This window comes from Haliotis rufescens, unplaced genomic scaffold (genome assembly GCF_023055435.1).
Source record: "Haliotis rufescens isolate VD_foot unplaced genomic scaffold, xgHalRufe1.0.p SCAF_5, whole genome shotgun sequence".
Lineage (NCBI taxonomy): Eukaryota > Metazoa > Mollusca > Gastropoda > Lepetellida > Haliotidae > Haliotis > Haliotis rufescens.
The window spans coordinates 9,860,764-9,886,378 of record NW_025964223.1 but is presented as its reverse complement, the minus strand read 5'-3'; the positions used below and the strand labels follow the sequence as shown (position 1 = coordinate 9,886,378).

Genomic DNA, 25,615 nt, shown 5'->3' with positions numbered 1-25,615 from the left:
AAAATGTCAAAAAGGTATATCCTGTTTCAGTTACAGGTTCGTACCTTTGTGTCCCCTTCAACAGGTATGCGTACAAAAATGTAAGCAAATAATGGCCGATATTCCCTTTTAAGAACGTCATACTTCAGTGAATTCAATCCATCACTTTTCATCCGTGTCTTCATTCCTTTTAAGAGCTTTCCTCTGCAATGAAGATTTGTGTGGGGTTGAATTAATAGAATCCAAATCCATACATTCACCCTTGATACTTTGAGACTGAGATTATTGTATCCTTCTACAAAAATCTCTTTGGGTATAAATGTACATAATTTACACACCGAGAGCATTGGTATATTCGTTATAGGGATTGTGAAATTCTGTATGTTTAATTGTTTATTGTTTCACGCCGCAATCAGAAATATCGAGGTCCTTAATGCAAATACTGCATTTATGATTCTGTACGGACCGGTAATAGTAGCATATGTGCCTTACCAGAACACCCATATCGTAAAATCTATATTGACATACTATTCGCCCATTTCTCGAAAGTAGCATTATTTTCTTGCTCCTGTGGCACCAGGGCAAACGCGTACGAAGGCAAATCATGATTTCACCAGAACAAAGACGAGAACCTGTGGTACAAAGCCAAATAGAGAAATGCGTCGATCATTTTTTATGCATAAGAATTTCTCAATACAACATTTTAACAGCTTTACAAAGGCCCTGGATACCGTAACCCTTAATAAAGACCTTTAATTGGCCTGGAGAAGCGGGAATATTGCTCGAGATAAAGGGAAAGTTTACTATTGGACGTTTTTCATACATTCTTGTGGATACTTTATTGTTAATCTGAATCTTTATCCATAGATCTGGATATGAGACAGATGAAACGTTTTCATTGATCTCATATATTTCTGGTTCAGGTGGATAAATCAGTGGAAGGGAACTGGCTATTTGATAATGATTGAACAATATAAGGTCATCAATATACTAAGCTTACTTCTGGGCCTAATTGCTGAACACCTGGTGTCTTACCTGATTTGGACTGGGGTCTTGTGCAATTGCAAATCAAAATTGTACTTGACCCGTTTGAATATTATTTTGAAGCTTTGATGACTTTACAAACATGTAATGTGGAAATGGGGTAGTACAATTGTGCAGTTGGCTTTTGAAAAAAAGAACAAGTATGGCCTCTTTGACACAAGAAACCAATGAAGTGCGTCGGGCTTAGATAAATCATCGATGCCAGACATGCAATGATCGTGTCTAAGCTACACAGTCAGAGGACAGTTCTTCTCCAGGCAATGAAGCATTCAGCATGAAAACAGGGACAATTTGTCACCAGATGTATTGATTCTTTGTTGAATGGATAATGCCCAACATATATCGAGTTATACAAAATATCAGTTTAATTTCTAATATAACAACAACTCACAAGAGTCAACCATTTTGTAATATGAAAGATAATCACCAGATTCTGTCACACGCTGTATATATCAGCTGACATGCACAAATTGTAACTTGTTTCAAATCAGTAATCTGAATAACATTCATAAGTCCATAACAAAATTGAAAATGTTAGATTACATTTTCGGGTTGTTTTTTGACACATGATACCTGTAGAGCAGACATTTTGTTTTTTTCATTAATGCGTCTTACCTGTACTTGTTCTTTTGGTTTGTTTTATCTCGTATATGTTTTATCATCTTATATCGACCTATTTCTGCAGGCCCTCGTGACACTTTCAAACCATTTAGATGAATTCTGCGAACAGAAATATATGTTCATACATTGTGTGGATTTGATGGTTAATTGCTTCAGTTAGTGTGATGTATCGGTAAGATTATGATCAGTCTTGAGTTTTCGAAGTAACGCTAACTGAAGCAGTTAACCACATTTTACTCACTCACTGATTATTATATTGTGATGAAGCGGTTTAATTCATTTGATTTTGGAAATTATTAGAAGCAAGGAAAAATTAATGTTCTGAGATGCCCCAGTTAACAATGTTCCAGCCTTATCACGGCGGCGTCTTCATAAATGTGTCTAAAGGCAGTCACTGAAAACGCAAATTGCAACACCGTCGGGTGCTATGGCACACTAAAACATTAAGTCACCGAATGACCGACTGATTTTATTTAGTAGCCTCTTAGAATAACAATTTTGGCATGTATGGGATCCCCATGCAGGTTCAGCCTTTCAGTCCCTTTACAGTAAGAGAAGACTCAAGTTGGGATAGGCTGGTTAAATGCAGGGGTTAAGGCTCTCAAGCACTGAGACATTCATTTCAGTTTGCCTTGAGAATATACGCGATAACTCCCTTTCCATACGCACCAGAAATTTCTGCTGAAAACTAATTGTACGATTCCTACTATATCGCGAGCATGTGTTTAGTCATCACTATGAAATAATGATGGTACCAAGTGTTTGAGTAAAGGCACTCGTCACAAAGACAAATCAATAATCATTGTTCTGAAAATATAAATTGCCAATGCAAGAGAATAATCAGACTAGATTATCCGCCGAAACAGATTAAAATTTGTCATAAAGGGAACAACAGCTGGACCACTGAAAACCAGTGATGTAACTAGGTGTTCACGAAAAGGGTAAGCATGTCCTGTCCTTTGGGTAGCTCCCGCAATTCACACAATTTGCTTTAAAGAGTATTTTTGCCTGACGCCGGACATCGGTGCTCCTGCCATGCAACGTCAATCGGTACACGGATAAGTTATATAAATAAACAATTTATTGTAAAATTTACAAATTTTTAAATTGATCATATCTCACACTATGCATGTATCCCACGGTTGGAAGGTGAGGTGCAACTCCCTAGTCTATCTATAATGACAACTGAAAGATATACACGAGGACGCTGGAGCTCAGTGATACAAAACCATATTAAGTAGCACTGTCTAGTGTCATATGGCAAAGCCCGTGGATAGGGATCAAACACTCCCAAAGAGTGTTGTGACCCTGATACGTGAACAGAGGAAAGCACATGAAGTCGGGTACAATAAGTGTAAAATGTTCGCACGTGACTGAGCTAATTGTAATGCCAAACAAATCAATGTACGACTTGTAATCGATTCGGCATGTGTTTGGCCTATCGATTCTACCAGACAGGTGTATCACTTTCTCTCATGGAGGATGGAACCAACCAACTTGGCATCTCTTTAAGGCTTCGTGGAAAAACTCTATCACTGTCTCGGTGATTGAATCGAAAGGTTAAGACGAAAAGAGGAAAGATCGACGATGCCATAAAAGGATCGTCGACCCACTACCCAACAACACATGCCCAGTGCAGAGGTGAGCGGAATAGGGATCGGGGCATTGACATCTGGCCGCTTCAGATGAAGACCGCAATGCATCATCCGTTCAAATACTCAGTCTGGGAGAACGCCCCAAAATGCAACAAACTTAAAGAATCATACCAAGGTATATTTTGTCTAGAGAGAGACGTCATACAAGAAAACTGGATCGAGTGCAGGTGTCACACTCTCTGCGCATGTGTCTTAGAGACTTGTGCAAGAGCCAATAGCCCAAATTGGTGCAGACCTTGGACGTCAGTCATAGAGATGTCTTGGCTACCCTTCTAGAATAATCCTAGATGAAATCTTCTGTCTGTGAGTTGGATGAGGGTGGTGAACCAAATCCATGTTGGTCAATAGGCCGCTACCTAAAATATTGTGAAGTGACTGGTGGACGTTATCTTCTGAAGGACCCGAGGTTGAACATCTTTTGGGGGAAAGGCCTAAGTGTGTTAGCCTCCCACGAGATTGCTAACTGAGGATCTTGGATAGGAGATATGAAGTGCGATAGCTAAGTGTTGAAGCCGGTTGCGAAGAGATCGACGTCAGAGCACTGACAAATCCACTGGAAGATCATCGGATGTGGGCGCCATTCCATGGGAGATGGTTTGTGGGTTCGGGACTGGGAGTCGGCTATGACTTTGGAGACGGCGGTATGTGTTTTGCCCGAACATGGATGTTGAGAGAGTCTATCAGTTGAAAAAAGTCGAGCGCCAAAGACAGAATGACAACGACTTGTTTATCTTGTTTATGTACTCGGTGATGGTTGGTTGATTGGTTGGTTTGTTGTTTAACGCCGCACTCAGCAATATTCCAGCTATATGACGGCGGTCTGTAAATAATCGAGTCTGGACCAGACAATGTAGTGATTGATATCATAAGCATCGATCCACGTAATTGGAATCGATGACATGCATCAACCAAGTCAGCGAGCCTGACCACCCGATCCCGTTAGTCTCCTTTTACGACAAGCATAGTCACCTTTTACGGCAAGCATGGGTTGCTGAAGACCTATTCTACCCGGGAATCGTCACGGGTCTACTCGGTGATGGATAGGTTGTCCGAGTGGATCATAAGACTAGAGGAGTGTTGCCCAATGTGACATTACCAAAATCACTGCTTTGAAATCTAAGCTGTTGATGTGAAGATTGCTTTTTTCGAGAGACCACCGCTTGCAACTTGTAGTTCCTGACAATGAGCTCCCCATCCCACGGTTTAGGCGTCGACAAAGAGATGTAGAGTCGGGATAATCTGCCACAAGGAGACTGCTTCTCAAACGTTTGACGGAACAAGCCACCATTGAAGATGTGTCCGTAAGTGGTTCGACAGGGAGATTACAATCTGACAAACGTCGTTCATGGAGAAATGGTTTGAGAAAGCACTGAATTGGTTGAAGGTGGAGAGCCTCTACTGATGTCTCGGTAAGTGTTAATGGAACCAGGTGTTGAATTTTCCTCCAACGATCCATGGGTAGGAACATCATTCCCAGGCGTATAAACTGAAGACTTTTAGTTGGAATCAATTCGGATATTTTGACAGTGACAATCCAACTGCGTTGATGAAGAAGACGGTGAGTGACGCTGAGATGTAGGAGAAGAATGCCTGGATCTTGATTGGCGTGCTTCGCCGAACTTTTTTACTTTTTCACTAAGAGTTTTCTTAGTTTTTGTTGTTTATCCAGCACCTTTCTTGCTCTCGGCGCCGACATTTTTTAAGGTTAATACTGAAGGTTTCTTCAGGCACATTAAACGCATAGATCATAGCGCATAGATGGGTACAACACCCACGACAGTCGAAACAAACATCTTGCGGGTCGGATGGCGAAATTACCGGTCTGTCAGAGAGACCCGTGGGATGACGCTTGGACTGTTCGTTCTTGATGAACACCGACTTAGAAGAAAACAAAAAGAGAATGAGTTGGCTTGGGAGACCAGGTGTTTAGCGTGTGTGGGTCAGCCGGAAGGAAAAGCATGCATGACCTAGATTGCTGAGAGGTGACCATGGTGACACTAGGTGTGCGCGGGTGAATTGCTTTTTAAGACACTGGAAACCTTTGTTTAGGCACCTTTCCAGTTGGGATTAAAAGAAGAAAGAGAAATGCATCGTGTGAGATAGGCTAAGTTTGGAAATGGCATTTAGGGTAAATTTGGGAATTGCATTTGACATCATTTTGGACGCTGATACCTCACATTTCGAAATATCCTCCAATTGTCTGGAATATCATTAAAATAATTTTAACTTGTACTGCCGTAACTTGTAACACTGATCAAACAACGTTTGAGCAAGAGTCGTATGACGTTACTTGATATCATCGTGGAAAGGGCATAGAGCTTATATTATTGACATGGTTGTTTGATGCTGATGCCATTTTTAGTTTTTGTTTGTATGTCGTGTAACGCAACAGTCAGCAAACGTCCAGCTATGTCAAGTTTCGAACAAATAAACCAGGTGTCTATATTATCAGCAATACCCCTCGCCGTCGGGTTTTTCGTTATATTCACAGAAAGTATTTGAGGCAAGTGGAATTAATACCATGTGAATTCTCAAAAACATTTTGCAGCCTCAGAAAAAAGCCAAGTTCCATCCTGTCAAAACATTTGATTTTTTAACTTTGTACACCACAATCCCACATGACAAATTCCATTCCGTGATCCATTTGGCTTTTTGCTACAAAATGTGATGAAAACAGATACAGTTACGTATCTATATTCAGAGATTCAGGACAATTTGAGAAAAACGAAAAGCAAATCTGAAGATTACTGGGAAAACTGTATATGAAATGCTGGACTTCCTCATTGATAGATTCTACGTTATATGGGGGTAAGACATTTAGACAAGAATGGGCACCAATTGTGCTTCCCTTCTTGTGGATCTTGTGGATCTTGTGGATCTGTTTCAGTATGCATATGAATCGGAATTATTTCTGCTTGGATTTGGCAAAGTCAAAACAAGGTTATTTCGCCAAGAAGTTAAACTTAATGAGCTTCAGGTATATCGATGATCTGATATCGTTCAATAACAATCAAATAGTCCATTCCCTTTCCACTGATTAACCCATCTGAACTAGAAATAAAGGAGACCTGTGAGACCGCCTCATCTGTTTCATATTTAGATCAATGCCTAAAGATTCAGAGTGACAAAACACTCACCACAAGACTGTATAGCATAAGGGATGACTTCATTTTTTCAATAGTCAACTTGCCCTTCATGTCGAGCAATATTCCAGCAGTTCCAGCCTTTGGTGTTTACAATTCACAACTTTGGAGATACAATTGAGCAAGCTTTCTCTACCAAGAATTCAAAAAAGCGTCATACGATGCTTGCTCTGAAGTTGCATGATCAAGGTTACAACATTCAAGGCCTCCGTGAAGCTTTCAAAAGGTTCCATGGTAGACATGTGGAGGACATTTCCAAATTTGACGCACCAGTGACAAAAAAGATGTCCGATGCAATTCCCTATTTTGACTTATACCATATGTTCCCGTGCTTTTTCACGTGAACAATTGACTTGACTTTGCATGTGTTTGTGACGGATGCCACCGGTAGGGCAGGATATGCTCACCTTTTCGCTAACACCTGGTACCATTACTATTTGACAGTGATTCACAAACACATGCTAATCATACAGTTGGAATCGTACAATCGAATTTGCGTCATTCAGATATTTATATTGTTATATGGAAAGGCCATTGTCGCTGTATTTATTTGAAGACACCCATTCAATCAAATAAGCCAGCCTGACCACCGATCCATTTTGTTTAGTCCCATGTGTTACTTGATACTAAATGTAACCTAGCGTTCCCACTGTTATTTAACATAATCGTTCAGTGGCATACAATGATTGCAAATCTCACCTCCGATATAAATCATCATCCTCGCAGCCCCATCCAAAGTACATATTCGACCAGCCATTTACTTTGATCACATGATCCTTAGTCAATGCCACCACGCCTCCGAAGGCGCTTGGGTAAGGAAGCCTGAGGTCAGTACAAACAAATAGAATAAATAGTAAATAGTTTGATTAATATGTCCTAGGTATGCTAATTATCTAGCAAACCTATACACAGTTGTGATACTGTCATGATCATGATACTGCCATTGCCAGCAGTGTTGGTAGTTTTAATATATTAGTCATAATGCAGCCCGTACAGCAGTGTTGGTAGTTGTGATACCGTCATTATACAGGCACAGGGAACAGTGTTGGTAGTTGTGATACCGTCATTATACAGGCATAGGGAACAGTGTTGGTAGTTGTGATACCGTCATTATACAGGCATAGGGAACAGTGTTGGTAGTTGTGATACCGTCATTATACAGGCACAGGGAACAGTGTTGGTAGTTGTGATACCGTCATTATACAGGCATAGGGAACAGTGTTGGTAGTTGTGATACCGTCATTATACAGGCATAGGGAACAGTGTTGGTAGTTGTGATACCGTCATTATACAGGCACAGGGAACAGTGTTGGTAGTAGTTGTAGAGTCGCGATACAACCATTGACAACAGTGTTGGCCCTTATGATACAAAACATGACACATCCACTTACAGCCTTGTTTATCATCTAGCCTTCTCCATTAGTATTAAATGTGATACACTCAAGATGATGCCACTTGCAAAATTGTTTGCATTTGTTATAGTGGCTTCATAGAGCCATTATTATTATTATCATTATTATTATTTAACAAGAATCACCCGACTAACATTTGTTTCAACAGTGTACTGTAATTGTGATATTATTTAGATTATATTTCAAAAGAGAGGAAAGCATAACCATTTCCATTTTAACAAGAACGAGGTCTACTGTGAGATTGCACTTGGACTTTTGTTGAAGTCATTTAATTTTCGCTTACAAGACGAAATACGGCATCAGAAGTATTTGTGTTCAATTAGAAGAAAATATTCAGAGGGTGTGATTAGTTTTTCCTAAACTCTTCTACCTAGCTAAAACATAACTCACTTGTAATTATTCTTGTCGACGGAAACTGCCAGATGACTTGGTGAACGTTGACAATTGTACAAATTTAGATCGTTTTCGGGGACATGGTCAACATCGTGGAATATAAAGCATTGGAAGTCGTAGTCCTTCAATGCCTCTGTGTAGCCGATGTTCATCAGGACTGCTCTGTTGAAGGTGGTGGGCATTGCCTGTAACACAACACCATTGCAAAGACGAATAATCATACTAATTACAACAACAATAATATATTTTTTTTATTAATATCATCTGTTTTTAAGTCAACATCTTGGAAGACAACGCAGTTGAATATAAGACGTCAGCGCCAAATAATAATTACTCACGATTATCTGCTGGAACAGATTCCAGAGCGCTTCAAAAGCAAATGAAGATGACACAAGGTATTTGCAAAAAGACTAAGCATGTCGTGCTCTAATGGTAGCCATACTCATGTCATTGGTCGGTGAGACCCAAACTTAGAAAAGCATTCTCCTGCGCGAAAAGTGTACACACTTAAAAATATAGATTTGACCAACAAATTACAAACGTTATCAAAACGTAACTGGGCTGACAACAGTCGCCGAAACATTGCAAACAAAGAACTCTGATACCCGTATCAAATACATCACCACTGAATAACCATTTCTTGAATTGTTAGGCAGTTAGGTAATATAACGACCTACTTCAAAATATACATGGTTAGGGCGTCCTTACTTTATTTGTGTGTTTCTCATCTCACGCCGCCTGCAAATTTTCCTCCCGCCTAATTAAAGAATAAAATTTTCATCCTGAATTATCTGCCGTCCATCTGTATTAAAGTGGGTATTCCGCTCCTTAATAAAGTTTCACAATTAAAAAGTGTTTAAACCATGGTCGTATATACAAATAGCAATACGCGTTCTTTAAGTGAACTGTTGAAATTTGGAATGGAGGCAACTCTCAGTTACTTTTATTTCTGTGATGATATATATGATCCGTTTTAACTATAGTGCATATATTAAGCGTGGAGCTGCCTTGATGTTTGAAAACCTGAGACAATGCACTCACACATACGGGCCTCTCTGTTCTTTGTAAAGTTCGGAGTTAACACAACCTTGGTCGTTAAATCAGACGTAACACAGCCTGTTCTACATTCCTTCCACCAACCTATACGCCTGGTTGACTTGTTGACTGCTTCACGAAATCGATAGCCCAAAACGCAGTGCCCTCTATTTAAAATAAACACCTGTGCGTACTTTTTTTCAAGGACATTTAAGACGTTCTGATTTATTTATGTTTTTGAGAAAACCTCAGTTTAATTAAAGCTTAATTACAATATTATGTATCTCTGGTATCTATGAGATATAACAAATGTTACTAAGTTGACCGCGATTGTCCTGTTTTCGTTCAGCTACATTTTATATAAATATATGAAAATATTGTGGGAATTTATTGTATGAATTGATGCTTTAAAATATGAAATCTGCTTTATTTAGGAAAGGATATTTTGCAATTCGCTGTTGTGAAATTTACGATTTATTGAATCAGAGAGATCAGGTCTATCTGTCAGTCTAATTTTATGAATAAAAAATATATTTAATAAACTATCTTCATCTAATCTCTGTAGAAAGCTGTTCCCTTGTTCGTAAATTTACAATATAGTATTCGGTTCCATTTTGCCTGAGACTGCATGTCAAAGGATACATATTTCTTTTGAAATTAAATTTAATAAGAGACTTTCGAACCGATTCAATTCGAAGTTGTGTTTATGCCGAATTTATGACTTGAAAGAGGTTGAAGTTATAACTTATTTAATTAAAATATGACAATTAAAATATGACTTAATGGTGATGGTCGCTTGTTTCATCATCTCTTCGTTATTTCCTTTTATATTCATTTGCAAATTGCGTTTAAGTTTCGATTTTGCATTTTCTCCCATTGCAGTTCTCTCAATAGTCGATCAAACATGGGTTTAAATTGTCAAATATTTGGTCTAAACCATAACGGCCTTGATATTGAACGTTAGCCTTTCGGCTTCACATCGTAAGTTTTCACCTTCTGGAAGAGACATTCTGAAATAAAGAACAATTTTTCTTCTCTTTTTTTACTTTTTTTCCGACAGACCGCCGTCCTCTGGGAAAACGTGGAGATTAGAAACACAAAAATAACAAAGAACGCCCTGTACATGTTACAACCCCTAGTGTTCACCTTAACCTAAGTGAAACTATGAACCCTAACGGTTTAAACCGCAACCCCTAGGATAAACACGTGAATACTGAAATACTTGGGGTTGATATTGCAACTGCTATTGTTAACATGTGAACACAAAGGGGTAGTACTGTGCATAAATTTTGTATTTGCAACCCTTAGAGTTCACATGTTTTTCAGATGAGGGGTGAAACTAGATTTCGTGAAATATGGACCTTATAAAGCAGATTACAATGCAATAATTCACTTTCTGTGTTGGGAAAAATTACCAAAAGGCCTTAGTATTGGTATTTCATGTATCACTGCTCAGAATACCTAAAATATAACACTCGTCATTTGTACGTTTTTATTTATGTGTAAAACATTTTGAAATTGTGAATTTATTTTGATAAAATGTGTGTATAATATTCTTAAAACATACCAATCCATCTGTTCGAAATAATAACTGCATCCCAAAAGTCTGTTAACCTGCTTTTGATATCATCGCTGCACTGAAGTTACTAGCCCAGTTATTCACTGTTTATGCTTTCTGCCAAATAAGAACTGATCATGATCATAATATTAATACACGAATGAAAGAAATTGGCGTCATTATACAGAAAAATCCTATATGACCATTTGTTTTTTTAACCATTCCTCACTTCAGGCTTGGTCAAATTTGTTCTGCAATATGTTCGTTAATGCGGTTCCCGGCAGGATTCTGGAAACCATATGAACACTGTTAGTTGCAGTATAATTCCTTAGTGTTCACATTTGAAATGATTGTATTATTACTTAGTCTCTTTTCAAAAACAAATACTATCTAGAAACACAAAAATGCATAATTTTCTGTAGAGAGATATCAGATCAACACTAAATAAACACTAGCAGTCGCAAATGTAATCTCTAGTGCTCATATGATGACGTTATGGGTTACATTTGCAAATGCTAGTGTTCCTTTGCCCAAAATGAGTCTGAGTTTGGTTTATGCCGCTTTTAGCAATATTCCAGCAATATCACGGCGGCCGCCTTAAATGATATATACTTTCTAATATCTCTATATAGAAAGTTATGCAATTATGTTTTGAAAACTTGTTTAAAAATTATATTTCTTTTGGAAAATAAAAAACCTGCTAGTGTTCATTTGCCAATAATGATCAAATATCTCAATTGAAATCTATACAGTTGTGTTTTTGAAAACCTTTTTCAGAATAATATTTGTTTTTGAAAACAAATATTCATTGCTGACACTAAGAGTTACATGTGCAGCTTCTAGTGTTCATCTAATGCTCAACATACGCAATCCGAAATCTAGACCGAAAGTCAAATTTACAAAGTTTGAACAAAATCCAATCAATATCTACAGAAAGATCGGTTTGAATTTATATAGCGCTGAGCTAACTTATAATACTCATGGTTACAAAATGACAAAATTACGAACTGATTATTAGCCTTAGCTATCTTGATGGCAACACATGCTATTTTGCTAACCCCACTTCAAAATGGTGCTTTCCACTCCTGTATCAACTATTTTCACAAGATACAGTAACATCCCCTTGCGAAATATAAAATATTCAAAGAAAGACTCATAAAACATCTTTACTAATTTCTTACACTTGTGTCTTTAAAAAGGTAGGTTTGAAGGATTTTTCTGTGGCATTGGTGAGTGAGTTAAAATTTAACGTCGCATCGGAATTATTTCAGCCATATAGCGACACGTTGGCATCATATAAATCGTGACCTTGGCCTTAGATAGTTGACGTAGGAGTTTCAGTGTATCCCTAATTTTGTAGTAAGAGTGTGCATTGAATAAACATTTAAGTAACTATCATCATTAAGTTAGAACAATTATTTGCTTTGACATACATATACAGCGGAAGCATGAAAATAGGGCAAGGTGACATTCATTCCATATCAATAATACTTGTTTACTAAGATACATGTACTCGCCAAGTTTCATCAAGCACACAAATATAAACATGTCACAGCAAATGTCCCTATTATGACAAAGATAAGGCTCTCTAATGACAATGACATTGAGTGCTCATATACATAAAACTAAATAAACCGAGACCTATAAATATCAAAAAAATATCTTCATAATTAAGAGGTTTAAAAGAGTTTTGTGTATATATTTTGTAACCCGTGACTTTGATCTCGGATGCAAGATTTAACAATTTAAGTGTAATCCCAATTTGGCAGTCAGTGTTTGTTCAGCGTATGCATGTTTAAGGGAACATAATGATATAGGTGGAGTAAGTATCAGCTTTGACACACTTACACAGCTGGAGCATGTAATGTTGGTAAAGATGGCCTACTTTTCATATCAATGACATATTTCTCCACGATCGAAATTTCAATTTAGGACTAAAATATAAGAGTTACAAAAAGGTTCTTTCAATGACAAACTGAATGCTTTTTAGTGACTTTGACAATGGGCCCTAATGTGCCAAAAACTAATCAATCCGACTCCCCTTGGTTACATATATGGCATACAAAGTTTCAGTGCTAGGATCCTTTGCATGAAGAAGCTATCGCAACATCAAAAACGGCAACTGGAAGAGTCAGGAGCGTGCAAATTCAAACAAACATTAAAACAATTTTATATAATCTAGGTACACACGAAACCCCAAACCGTCTACCAACCCCACCCTATCGAACGCTGTCAACCCCCTCCCAAAATCGCCTCCTCCCCTCTCCCCCACACCCTAAGCCAGTAGCTTGCTAAGGCCGCACTTTCTTATTCACAGGCAGAATAAGAAACTGGCCACTCGCCCATGCAGAATAAGAAACGGAATACACCGTGGTTCAATTCCATGTTCAAAAATGAAAACATTACACAAAAGCCAGAAAATCCACATTGATCTCCATCAGTAATCTCGTCATAAAGCGCAGGTGTTGGGTTAAAACAGTATCCCTTACACTTGAAATTAATGCCACATGGAATTCTCTTCTCAGTGTGAGATTTTTATAGGGCAAGAAAGAGGGGGACCCATGTGCATTTCAATTTGCACGGAACTCACGTGCAGCAGGTTACCATGGCCTTTGCCGTGATGCGTTTTAGCGATCGGTTTTATTGTCATCTGCTTTGTTTCTTTATCATCAAATTTCATTTTTCCGGACAGGGTAATGTTAGATTTTAGAAACTTTGACAAAAATTACCCAGATATTTCAATGAAAACTTTTCATGCAATGTTACTTGGGGTTACGTTTCTTTTGCGGTTCAGTATATTATTGTAGGTACTTACATTTGGGATAATATAAGATAGCTGCGCGATAAATCGCAAAGAACAATGAAGAAGGAAGCGTGGTTTGTTTCACGATAAAACATAGTTCTATCATGTCGTAATTTCTGGAGATTCGAACATGTGCTCGCAACCTGAAGACGTCGTATGTTTGACGACGTTATTTTTGAGAGGGGAGTGTCTGGTGAGTTGTTCCTCATAGATGTAGCAGGGATGGCCGAGCGATCGCATCCAAAACATGGAGAGATATGACAATTGGTATTGGGAGAAAAGGTACAGGTAATCCACGTTAGGATTGTGAGAACATGCGGGAAATACCCACCTGTGCATAAAATGGACTTGTCCGACATTGCCGAGGTCGGATTCTATTGAGGGAGTCATCATTATTTAAATAGGAGGTTAATATCTTTGAAGCTTGTAGATTTTAACAACATCCTTAAAGAGGCTGTACATAATGTTGATATCTCACATAAGAAATAAACACAAGTGGGAATGTTTATCGTAAATAAAACACTGCAGGAAGAATAAACCATGAGGGGCGCAACAGTGTTTTATTGTAATATAATCAACTCCCACTCGTCGTGTATCTATTAAATATGAGTCACGATATGGCTGAAATATTGCCGATGTGACTTAAAATTTAACTCACTCACTCACTCACTATTAAATATAATCTCCTGAAGGGTGCTCTCCTGAACACCATTGTGTGAGAGGAACTGGTGTTCAGGGGAAACTGCCAATTTCGTAGGCCGAGTGGTGTCCAGGAAAGGACTGCCATTTATGTGTGTCGAGTTGTGTCCAGGGGAGACTGCCAATTACGTGGGCTGAGTTGTGTTCAGGAGAGGACTGCCAGTTACGTGGGCCGAGTGGTGTTCAGGGGAGACTGCCAGCTACGTGGGCCGAGTGGTGTTCAAGGGAGACTGCCAATTACGTGGGCCGAGTGGTATTCAGGTGAGACAACCAGTTACGTGGGCCGAGTGGTGTTCAGGGGAGACTGACAGCTACGTGGGCCGAGTGGTGTTCAAGGGAGACTGCCAATTACGTGGGCCGAGTGGTATTCAGGTGAGACAACCAGTTACGTGGGCCGAGTGGTGTTCAGGGGAGACTGCCAAATACGTGGGCCGAGTGGTGTCAGGAGAGGACTTTCAATTACGTGTGCCGAGTGGTGTTCAGGTGAGACTGCCAGCTACGTGGGCCGAGTGGTGTTCAAGGGAGACTGCCAATTACGCGGGCCGAGTGGTGTCAGGAGAGGACTTTTAATTACGTGTGCCGAGTGGTGTTCAGGTGAGACTGCCAGTTACGTGGGCCGAGTGGTGTTCAGGGTAGACTGCCAAATACGTGGGCCGAGTGGTGTCAGGAGAGGACTTTCAATTACGTGTGCCGAGTGGTGTTCAGGTGAGACTGCCAGCTACGTGGGCCGAGTGGTGTTCAGGGGAGACTGCCATTTACGTGGGCCGAGTGGTGTCAGGAGAGGACTTTTAATTACGTGTGCCGAGTGGTGTTCAGGTGAGACTGCCAGCTACGTGGGCCGAGTGGTGTTCAGGGGAGATTGCCATTTACGTCGGTCGATTTGTGTCCAGGGGAGACTGCCAATTACGTGGGCCGAGTGGTGTTCAGGGGAGACTGCCAATTACGTAGGCCGAGTGGTGTCCAGGAGAGGACTGCCATTTACGTCGGTCGATTTGTGTCCAGGGGAGACTTCCAAATACGTGGGCCGAGTGGTGTTCAGGGGAGACTGCAAAATACGTGGGCCGAGTGGTGTTCAGGTGAGACTGCAAGTTACTTTGGCCGAGTGGTGTCCAGGGGAGACTGCTATTTACGTGGGTCGATTTGTGTCCAGGGGAGACTGCCAATTACGTGGGCCGAGTGGTGTTCAGGGGAGACTGCCAGCTACGTGGGCCGAGTGGTGTTCAAGGGAGACTGCCAATTACGTGGGCCGAGTGGTATTCAGGTGAGACAACCAGTTACGTGGGCCGAGTGGTGTTCAGGTGAGACTGACAGCTACGTAGGCCGAATGGTGTTCAAGGGAGACTGCCAATTACGTTGGCCGAATGGTATTCAGGTGAGACAACCAGTTACGTGGGCCGAGTGGTGTTCAGGGGAGACTGCCAAATACGTGGGCCGAGTGGTGTCAGGAGAGGACTTTCAATTACGTGTGCCGAGTGGTGTTCAGGTGAGACTGCCAGCTACGTGGGCCGAGTGGTGTTCAAGGGAGACTGCCAATTACGTTGGCCGAGTGGTGTCAGGAGAGGACTTTTAATTACGTGTGCCGAGTGGTGTTCAGGTGAGACTGCCAGCTCCGTGGGCCGAGTGGTGTTCAGGGGAGACTGCCATTTCCGTCGGTCGATTTGTGTCCAGGGGAGACTGCCAATTACGTGTGCCGAGTGGTGTTCAGGGGAGACTGCCAATTACGTAGGCCGAGTGGTGTCCAGGAGAGGACTGCCATTTACGTCGGTCGATTTGTGTCCAGGAGAGGACTGCCATTTACGTGGGCCGAGTGGTGTTCAGGGGAGACTGCAAAATACGTGGGCCGAGTGGTGTTCAGGTGAGACTGTCAGTTACGTGGGCCGAGTCAATCAACCAATCAATCAATTTATCAATCAATCAATCAATCAATCAATCAATCAATCATATATTCGTTATAGGGGTGGGGATGGGGGAGAGGGGGAGACTGTTCCATATTTGTCCGACTTCCTCATTTTGTGTGACATTTAGAGTAGGTCTTTGTGGTAAGAGACGACGGACGGGAACGGGATTGTGTGGTCAGCTTCGTTGTCGTGGTTGATGCATGTCATCGTATCCCAATTGTTTAGATCAATGATCAGGTTGTCAAATACTGGTTTGTCTGCTTCAGATTCGATTATTTACAGATCACCGTCATAAAGTGTTACATTCAGTATATAGAAACACTTTACTCGACCCAAAAATAGTACGATGTGGAATGTTTGCAATATCTGTCACACGCATAGCACAGTTGAGATTAAGAAGGTTTAACTCTTCAGAAGGTTGTAATCACTCTAATCTGGGAAACATCTGTAAACAACGATCTGAGTTAATGATTTTATTGATTTTATCACAATATGTGCCTGAAACGTTCGATATTTATGAAGGATGTATTGTACGCCTTTAAAACAGTTTGCCTGCATTAAGTACAATACTTTCATACATTGCACATTTTAACCAAATACACAACCAGGAATAAGCTTGCTACATCAGTGGGATCCACACACTTCAGCATCGGTTGCAAAAGTATTGAATAATACATAGGAACCACCTCCATCAACTCAGTACATCACAGTAATACGTTCCGAACTGTTCAGCCACCTCTGTACCAATTCCCTTGTATTAGCCATGAGCACCTACTGGGACACCAGTGAGACACAATGACATATACGTGTAGGAGTGAGTGAATATTGTTTTACATTTCAACAAGGGGATACCAGAAGAAAACAAAGTCTTCAGAGGAGTTACAGGATTTCGACAATCTGTCCAATGACCATATACGAAAAAAAACGACGTTTCCGTGTTTGCAGTGTGAGATCCTTCTAGAACGATGAAGACAGGGAGACATATTGGTTCAACTACATGTACTTGCAACCGATCGTCTTGAGCAAGACGTATGGTCATGCTACCGTGAACAACAGATGTGTAGAAAGGAGGATGGGCGACAATCAGCTACCGTAAACAATATACAAATAATTACTCTTGACGAGGTCAATATGCGAAAACAAGGACCGAGGACGCCACCCCTGAGGTGGTCCGACTCCGCGGCCGCAGGCCAAGATCCGGTCAGACCGCCGCGGGGTCGGTTACGAGGGTCCCTGTTTATTGCATATTGACCTAGTCAAGAGTAATCATTCGTTTCGTTATACCGAAGTTCACTGTAAAGATTATGAAAAACTTAACCTGTTTCATTACAGTAACTTAGTTGCGAACCGTAAAGTGTAAGTCTGCCAGACGCCGTCGTGTTTTCCAGCAGACGAGTCAATATCCATCACGTGATATGTAATTACTGATCATAAGACGATATTCGATATTCGAGGTCAGTGTCAGTCACATGATTTGGGAGTCTACATTGAAATGTATATTTACGTCACGTGGTACGGATTAACCATTGGAATGAAAGATTCTTAATAGAGGTTTGACAACAGCAGCCGTTGACCCGACCCGACAACCCAACGAAATTACGTTTAGAGACTAGATATGTTTTTAGCTGCAACTGCTAAACTAGATATATATTTTAATTAAAACTATTTTATATCTTCTTATAAAAAACATCTTGCAACAATGTATTTAGGGGGTAGAAAATTTCCTTTTTGTCAACAGTTTTAGTTGCCAGTGGGGCTAAAAGCCGCATCATATGATTTGTGGACGTGCAATCGTGGGCCTAGGCAACGGCGACAAATGCCTCAATTAACTAATACATATTTTACAAATATTCGTATAATCCTTTGAGGCTGAGGCAATCGAAAGAGGCAACTATGCGTGCCGTAAGAGGCGACTATGCTTGTCGTAAGAGGCGACTAACGGTATCGGGTGGTCAGGCTCGCTGACTTGGTTGATGCATGTCATCCTATCCCAATTGCATGGATCGATGCTCATATTAATCCGTGGCTTGTCTGATTCAGATTGTTTACAGACCGCAGTCATACAGCTTGAACAAGGCTGAGTGCAGCGTTAAACAACAAACACACAAACAAACAAACATACAACTTTACAGATGCAGTGTTGGGTAAATACATCGCACAATGTTCATTATTCCTTATATATTTAGGTTGTTGCGTATGTTCAAATGAGATTATCGAGAATTTCATTGTTCCATTCTTCATCTTGGATTTGGTGGTCATATTGGATATTTTTAGTGGCCCCATATCTGAAAATATTTGGAATGTCATTACCTACAACTTTGCAAAATTGTATGCTTTTATCACAAAGTGCACAATTGACTCCATATCTGTCACGAGACGGCTGCACTATATGTATTATATTGGATTATGCTGCCTAGAATGATGTGAATATTTAATTAATTAGATAACGCTATGATAAGAAGAAACATAGACCATATACCGACATATGCCGTCACTTTATTGTCACTGGAAAAAAATAACTACAAACACAGGACAACTTATGTACCCACATTATGTATATTTCATATAAGCCCCGTCAGCATGTTCTTTAAACATGCAGACTATTGGTTGGACAATCGTTTCAAGTGAGTGAGTATGATTGTAAGCCGCTTTTAGCAATATTCGAATCGAGATTCGAACCAACTATCATACGTTTCTGGTATACGCACAGCGAATTGCGGCGACTTAGACGAATGTGGAACCCGTGCCCCCTTAAAGCATTGGAACAAAAAGAACATTAACATGATGGACAGGAACACTAAAAAGTAATACGTTTCTGTCTTAATGGATTCATGTTAATATTTATATAATATATGACTTTCAGTTTTAATGCTATATTTTACTTTCAAATGCAGAAGCTTTATGATCCGAAACCGGATATGACATATCTTGAACCGGAAGTACTGTTTACTTTGTGCTTAGAGTAGCTTAAACCATTAATAGTTTTCTGTTTAAAACGCAGAAAACGCATTTTCGGAACCGACGTGGTCATCACTTTGTTACAACCTTGGATCGAGCCGTTACATTTCTTGGCGAGTTCATGACGTTGGACATAATGCCGTAATGCCACGATTCTACATTCTGAGTTAGAAAAAGGATGATCTTGGCTGTAATTCTTGCATTACGCCACTGTCAGCAATATTATTGTTATATCACGCCAGAAAATAATCGAGTTTGGGCCAAAGGGACTTGTTTCTTTTGTATTTCCATGCCCACTTGCAGCTATGCTTCAAGATTGTTTTAGGTAGAGCGAAAACAAATAATAAAACGTTACAATTAGGCCCTAGGTGTGTAAACTATTAAAACACAAATGGAGTAATTATACTGTTATTTAGGGTCACGCGATCATTACTAACTGTACGTGCACTCGGGATGCTTGCCGGAAATGTGAATTTAAAGTAGGGCCCTAAGGACTTCTTGATGACATCGGATCTGAGTATCCCATTCTTGCCGTAAGAGCCTTCTAAACTGAGGATCTAATGGACACAAGGTGTGACATTGCTCATGGGACGTGGTCATTCGCCTCGTGTTACCAGCCACATACTTCCACATGATATATATAGAAACAACATTCAATCATCTATCAAGGAGTTAAGATGCAGCAGAGTTTTAACCATAAGCAGTTGCATTTATAATATGGTATAACAAAACACATTCTATCCTGACCCCCGAAAGAGGGACGACATCATAAACCAACACGAATGGGGCCACTTGTTTATATCTGTTTGAAAGACGATGTCCTTACCATTTCCACGACGTAGATTCCATAGTCTAGTTGCTGTCGTTCCAGCATGGGGAGAAGGTTTTCGAGGAGGATCTTGAGGTGGGACTCTCGGTCGCGAAAGGGCACTATGATGGCCACTCGGTGACGGGATTTACAATCCAGAGGTTGGAATCTACCGCCAGGTTTGATGTATGGATGTCTATTTTGTATTTCCTCGAATGACTCTGGTTCCATGTTGACGAAGAACGCACCAGCTGAAACATCCAGGAATTTATCATGTGTACATGTATGGTTGTGCCCCTAAAACTGCACTCAAATGTAATGAGTGAGTGAGATGGGTTTAATGCCTCTTTGAACAGTGTAAATGTTATATCACGGCCTGTCAGCGTCATGTGGGAGGAAAGAGTGATGTGATGCAGAGTTTAGACGTTTACCACTTTTGATGAAACCCCCGAGCACGGGTGTTGTGATAACACAAGAGGTAACAGAATGACGGCGCATCAGAGATTCGAACCCAAGATCATAGGTGTCTTTATCTGAGGGATCTCTTTAGCTGCTGAATACAACGGCGCCTCAGACGACAGGACCATCCATACTACATTATTGTATTGATAACTGATAGATGGTGATGGTTATGATTGTGTATACCATATGGCGTTACAGACTGATTTCTGGGTATGAACACAGCAATCATCTTGTCAACTATACCAGGGAGGCAGAGTTGTTTTAATGCTTCTACGGTTCACATGGAATGTCTTACATCTTAGTGATATCTAAATGGAATGAAAACAAACGAACATTTCACAATAGTGAATACCAGTACACCTTCCAATTTGAGAACAACAACGAGATCAAATATGAGTGATCTCTAAACGGCGATGATAAATATACCTGCTGTCGTGAAAGGTTCTACAATAGGTTGATAAACATAAGGCATCGAACGGAATGCCCGAAATTACAAGATCTTTACTACCTTCGAGATTTATCAACAAACTGATGGCCCCATGAAAACCATAGGATGACGTTTCTAGAGATTTATAGGTTTATTTGGAATGTCAATGGGATTCAAGGCAACCGACTGACCAGTCACATCAGAACATTTTCCACAAGTATGGTTGTTTTTAACAACATTGCTCTTTAGATATGTGAATGAATGGGCACAGTTAAAAAAGAAGAATGTTATGACGGATTATCTATTCAATATTTATGTCTGATTCAAGCCATATATATTTCAGGCTATTGACTTTTTACACGGTGTATTAAGCAACATGTAATGTGGTTGCAGCGTGCGGTAAAACTGGATGATAAACGACATTGATTAAACAAATTTTAAACAAAGACTACATTTTACTTAACAAGAAGAGAAATAAGCTGAACACACCAAGCATAATCAGAGTAAGACAAGGCGAGGTAAATGTGGAGGTAAGGTGAAATTGGGTTTAACGTCTCGTCTAAGATTATTGCACTTATATAGCGACGTCCCTGAACGTGTGTGTGTGGCTGCTTGTACTAGTCCGGACTGATGCCGATTTATAGTGCTACTGAGATACCATGGTGCAGTTTAACATGAATACCCCACTCAGACACAGTATACTGACTCCGAGCCGACCAGTCTTTGTTTTAGCCCCTTAATGCCGAGCGTCAGACAGGGTAACAACAAGTACCATCTTTTTAGGTCTTTTGGTATGACGCGGCTGGGTATCGAACCTCGGACCTTCCGCTCTACCACTAGGTTAAGGCACGATTAAGCACGGATTAAGCAACATGTGTTTGCAGCGTGCGGTAAAACTGGATGATAAACGACATTGATTAAACAAATTTTATCAATACCACATTTTTCTTAACAAGAAGAGTAATAAGCTGAACATACCTAACACAATCAGAGTGAGACAAGGCGAGGTAAATGTGGAAGTCATTTAAATGACTAGGAAGAAACATAAATATATCATTGCCTGAAGGTTCGACTTGCGCTTAAATTAACTTCATATGGACATCTTTGCACTTCTATATATTCAACTGACAAGGGTTTTGAGCACTTTATGACCTTCGTGATGGCGGCCCCAGCTGTAGGCGCCTGAGAGAGCTTTCCCAAATGTATGGATTTTTCGTAAATCTTACAAAATCACTAACATAAGAGGAAGCACATATGTCTTCCCATGGGAACTGAAGAGCGGTATAATTGTTGCGGTTGTGCATTTGTATGTTGAAGTACAGAAGTGAACCCATTATCTCGACATAGAAGTGGGTTTAGACGTTTACCATTTTGGTGAAGCCCCCGAGCACGGGTGTTGTGATAACATAAGAGGGAACAGAATGACGATTCGAACCCAAGATCATAGGTGTCTTCATCTGAGGGATCTCTTTAGCTGCTGAGCGAAATACGGCGCCTTATAATTAGACGACAGGGCCATCCAAACTCCATTATTGTATCGACAACTGATAGATGATGATGGTTATGATTGTGTATACCATATGGCGTTACAGACTGATTTCTGGGTATGAACACAGCAAACATCTTGTCAACTATGCCAGGGAGGCAGAGTTGTTTTAATGCTTCTAGGGTTCACATAGAATGTCTTACATCTTAGGGATATCTAAATGGAATGAAAACAATCGAACATTTCACAATAGTAAACACAGCAGCATTAACACTGATGCACACATATTGTGTTATATTCTCAACTTGCAATATGTTTGCCAAAATGGGATATTTGTAACACAAGAAATGGACATTATGCTCCTTTTCCTATGGAATACTGTAAGGGACATTCTCGCGATCTCGCATTCTCGCGCTCTCGACCTTTGGAAACGAGGTAAATATGCCCCAAACACGAGAATGCGAGATCGCGAGATTTAGCCGAAATCTCGCGTTCTCGCATTCTCGTGTTTTTGGTACATAGCACTTTTTGTCAAAAGTCGACAACGCGAGAATGCGACATTTGGACATGATGCAAAATCTCGCAATCTCGCAATCTCGACTTGTCAAATTAGGCCACAAAATAACGAAATCGCGAAAACGCGAGAATGCAACATTTCATTTTCTCGCGATCTCGCGTTCTCGTGTTTTCGCGTTTTAGACGCTGTCCGTGCGCATGCGTAATATCATAAGGTCAAGCGCATGCGCACGTTAGTAGTCCTTTGGTCATGCTTCTTTCATGCTCTTCATTCTCCAAGTAGCATTTAGCAAACTTATGACTTGAGCTTGAAAATGCTATGTAATTTACATACACAATGTCTGAGTCATCTCCCGTTGTTACAGTTTCCAATGAACTTTATAATAAAACCCTCGACATGCTCAATATAATTTAACAAAACAAATTGTGTACATGAATGTCCAATGATAGTGAAAACATTAATGTGTCCGAAAGCTGGAAACTATCACCGTCAGTGAGTGAGTAATATTGCTTAAAGCCGCATCATCAGTACTACAGTTACAGAAATAATCACAGGCCAGTGAGTTTCTCCATGAGGCAATTTTATACACGGCTAGCATATTCAGGAAAGACAAAATTCTCATAGACCAATTTGAAATACAAAATTAATTATCATATTTTCATCCGCTCCAACCTGACTACAAAACATTGCTTTTTACATTATTTTATAGTTAAAATGGATAAAATTATCATTAAACCGCCCGTATTTTATCATAAATGTGCGAGGGCGGTCGGGTAGCCTAGTGGTTAAAGCGTTCGGTCGTCACGCCGAAGACCCGGGTTCGATTCCCGACATGGGTACAATGTTTGAAGCCCATTTCTGGTGTCCCCCGCCGTGATATTGCTGGAATATTGCTAAAAGCGGCGTAAAACCATACTCACTCACTCACTCACTCATAAATGTGCGGGCCAGTGTTTAAGAAATAAACGACGAGTAGGGGTACAATACAACACTGCAGGGAGAATAAACCATGAGGGGCGAGTGTTTTATTGTACAATAAACAACAACCACGGGTCGTTTAATGATTATATGAGATATCAACATTATGTACAGCCTCTTTAAGGATGTTGATAAAATGTACGAGGTTTAAAAATATTTACCCCTATTTAAGGTGGGTATTTCCCGCATATGCTCACACAATCCTCAGGTCGATTACACGTACCTTTTCTCCCAAAACCGATTGTCATATTGTAACCGGGGATTGTGATGGAAAATACAATTTCAAACATAGGCTACGGGTGTGAGTGTTTATTGCCAGAGTAGACAATGACATTCTTTGATGTACAAAACAATAACATTATAAAAACAATAGTGCATAGGTTTCATACACATACATATTCACACCTTCATTCATTTCATATAAACATACGTCTATATTCTGTACATGAACATGAACTTAATAATCAATGATATACAAAATCATTATCTTATATTTTAACCCTATAATAAACAAACAATTCATCAAGGGCGATAACTCGATCCCGACATCACTCATAAGATACAATATAAACCTGGTCCATGTTGTAAAGTACACTTAACATTATAAATACAATTACCACTTTCTTGAAACTGCTGTATTTATTCAGAAACTCACCATATATTTTGCACGATACACTATTTACAATTCATATTTCGAGACACGACAAAAATGTAAATTACACGTACCATGTGGGTGACACTGGGATGTTTATCGTCTTCATGCAGCCGCCTTCACGAAGGAAATGCCTCAATATCTATGGAGAGCAACCTGACGGTCACTTCCCTCTCAAAATTAACGTCGTCAAACTCCCTGCGTTGTAATGTTACAAGATCACATTCGAATAATCAGAAATGAGATCATGATTAATCGTATAATACACCCCGCTTCGTTCTTGAATGATCTAAGCGATTAAACGCGTAGTCAACTATAGAGTAAGTGAGAGAGTTGGGTTTAACACCGCTTTTAACGTATTCCAGTTATATCACAGCGTGTCAGCTTAATGTGAGAGGAAAGCCCGAAGTGATGCAGGTCTCAGACGTTTACCTCTTCGATGAAGCCCACGAGAATGGGTATGGTGAAACAAGAAACATAATCAGGGCGAACCGGGATTCGAACCCACAATCATAGGTTTCGGGCGTGCCCAACTGACGCAACTCTGCACAGAGAATCGCGGCGCCTTAGACGACTGGGCCACCCTAACGAGTGTTGATATATTTGATGTCAGACCGCCGTCATATAGCTGGAATATTGCTGAGTGCGGCGTTAACAACCAAAAACAAACCAACAAAATCTTTCTGAAAAGTACCATTAGGCATCCATGTTGGTTATTTGACTGTTAGTTGTCAGACAATATTTGTCAAATTCAGTCAGTTCACAGGCAAGAAACGGAGCGTGTTCTTGACTTTATTATGTTACCAGTCTACATATATATTTCTGTAAAATCAAAAGACTTGGAAAATTTGCATTCTGACATTGTCAAGAGTCACGTGATTTTGAGCAGCCATTTTGAAATAAACTGCATTAATTTGCAAAGCAGAAATTTCTATGAATGTTGTGGTTTATCTCGTCGTTTTGATGTCAAAAGACACGAGCGTGAGATTTTATTCATCATCCAACATCATTCTTCCAACTTTTTCAGTTTGTAGACAGTGATAAGCAGTGTCTTAAAGATATTTGATACAATGGTTCGTGCGCATCT

General features: G+C 40.1%; 1 protein-coding gene across 1 annotated transcript in view; it reads right to left on the bottom strand.

Moving 5' to 3' along the window:
• Positions 1-25,615, bottom strand: part of LOC124150651 (beta-1,4-N-acetylgalactosaminyltransferase bre-4-like) — a 34,735-nt gene that overhangs the window by 1,814 nt on the left and 7,306 nt on the right. The window contains exons 2-6 of the mRNA XM_046522621.2: positions 20,025-20,257; positions 8,245-8,432; positions 7,142-7,264; positions 1,639-1,743; positions 45-183 (exon numbers count right to left, since the gene is read on the bottom strand). Coding sequence (XP_046378577.2) covers positions 45-183; positions 1,639-1,743; positions 7,142-7,264; positions 8,245-8,432; positions 20,025-20,257 — 788 coding nt within the window. The remainder of the gene's footprint in view (positions 1-44; positions 184-1,638; positions 1,744-7,141; positions 7,265-8,244; positions 8,433-20,024; positions 20,258-25,615) is intronic.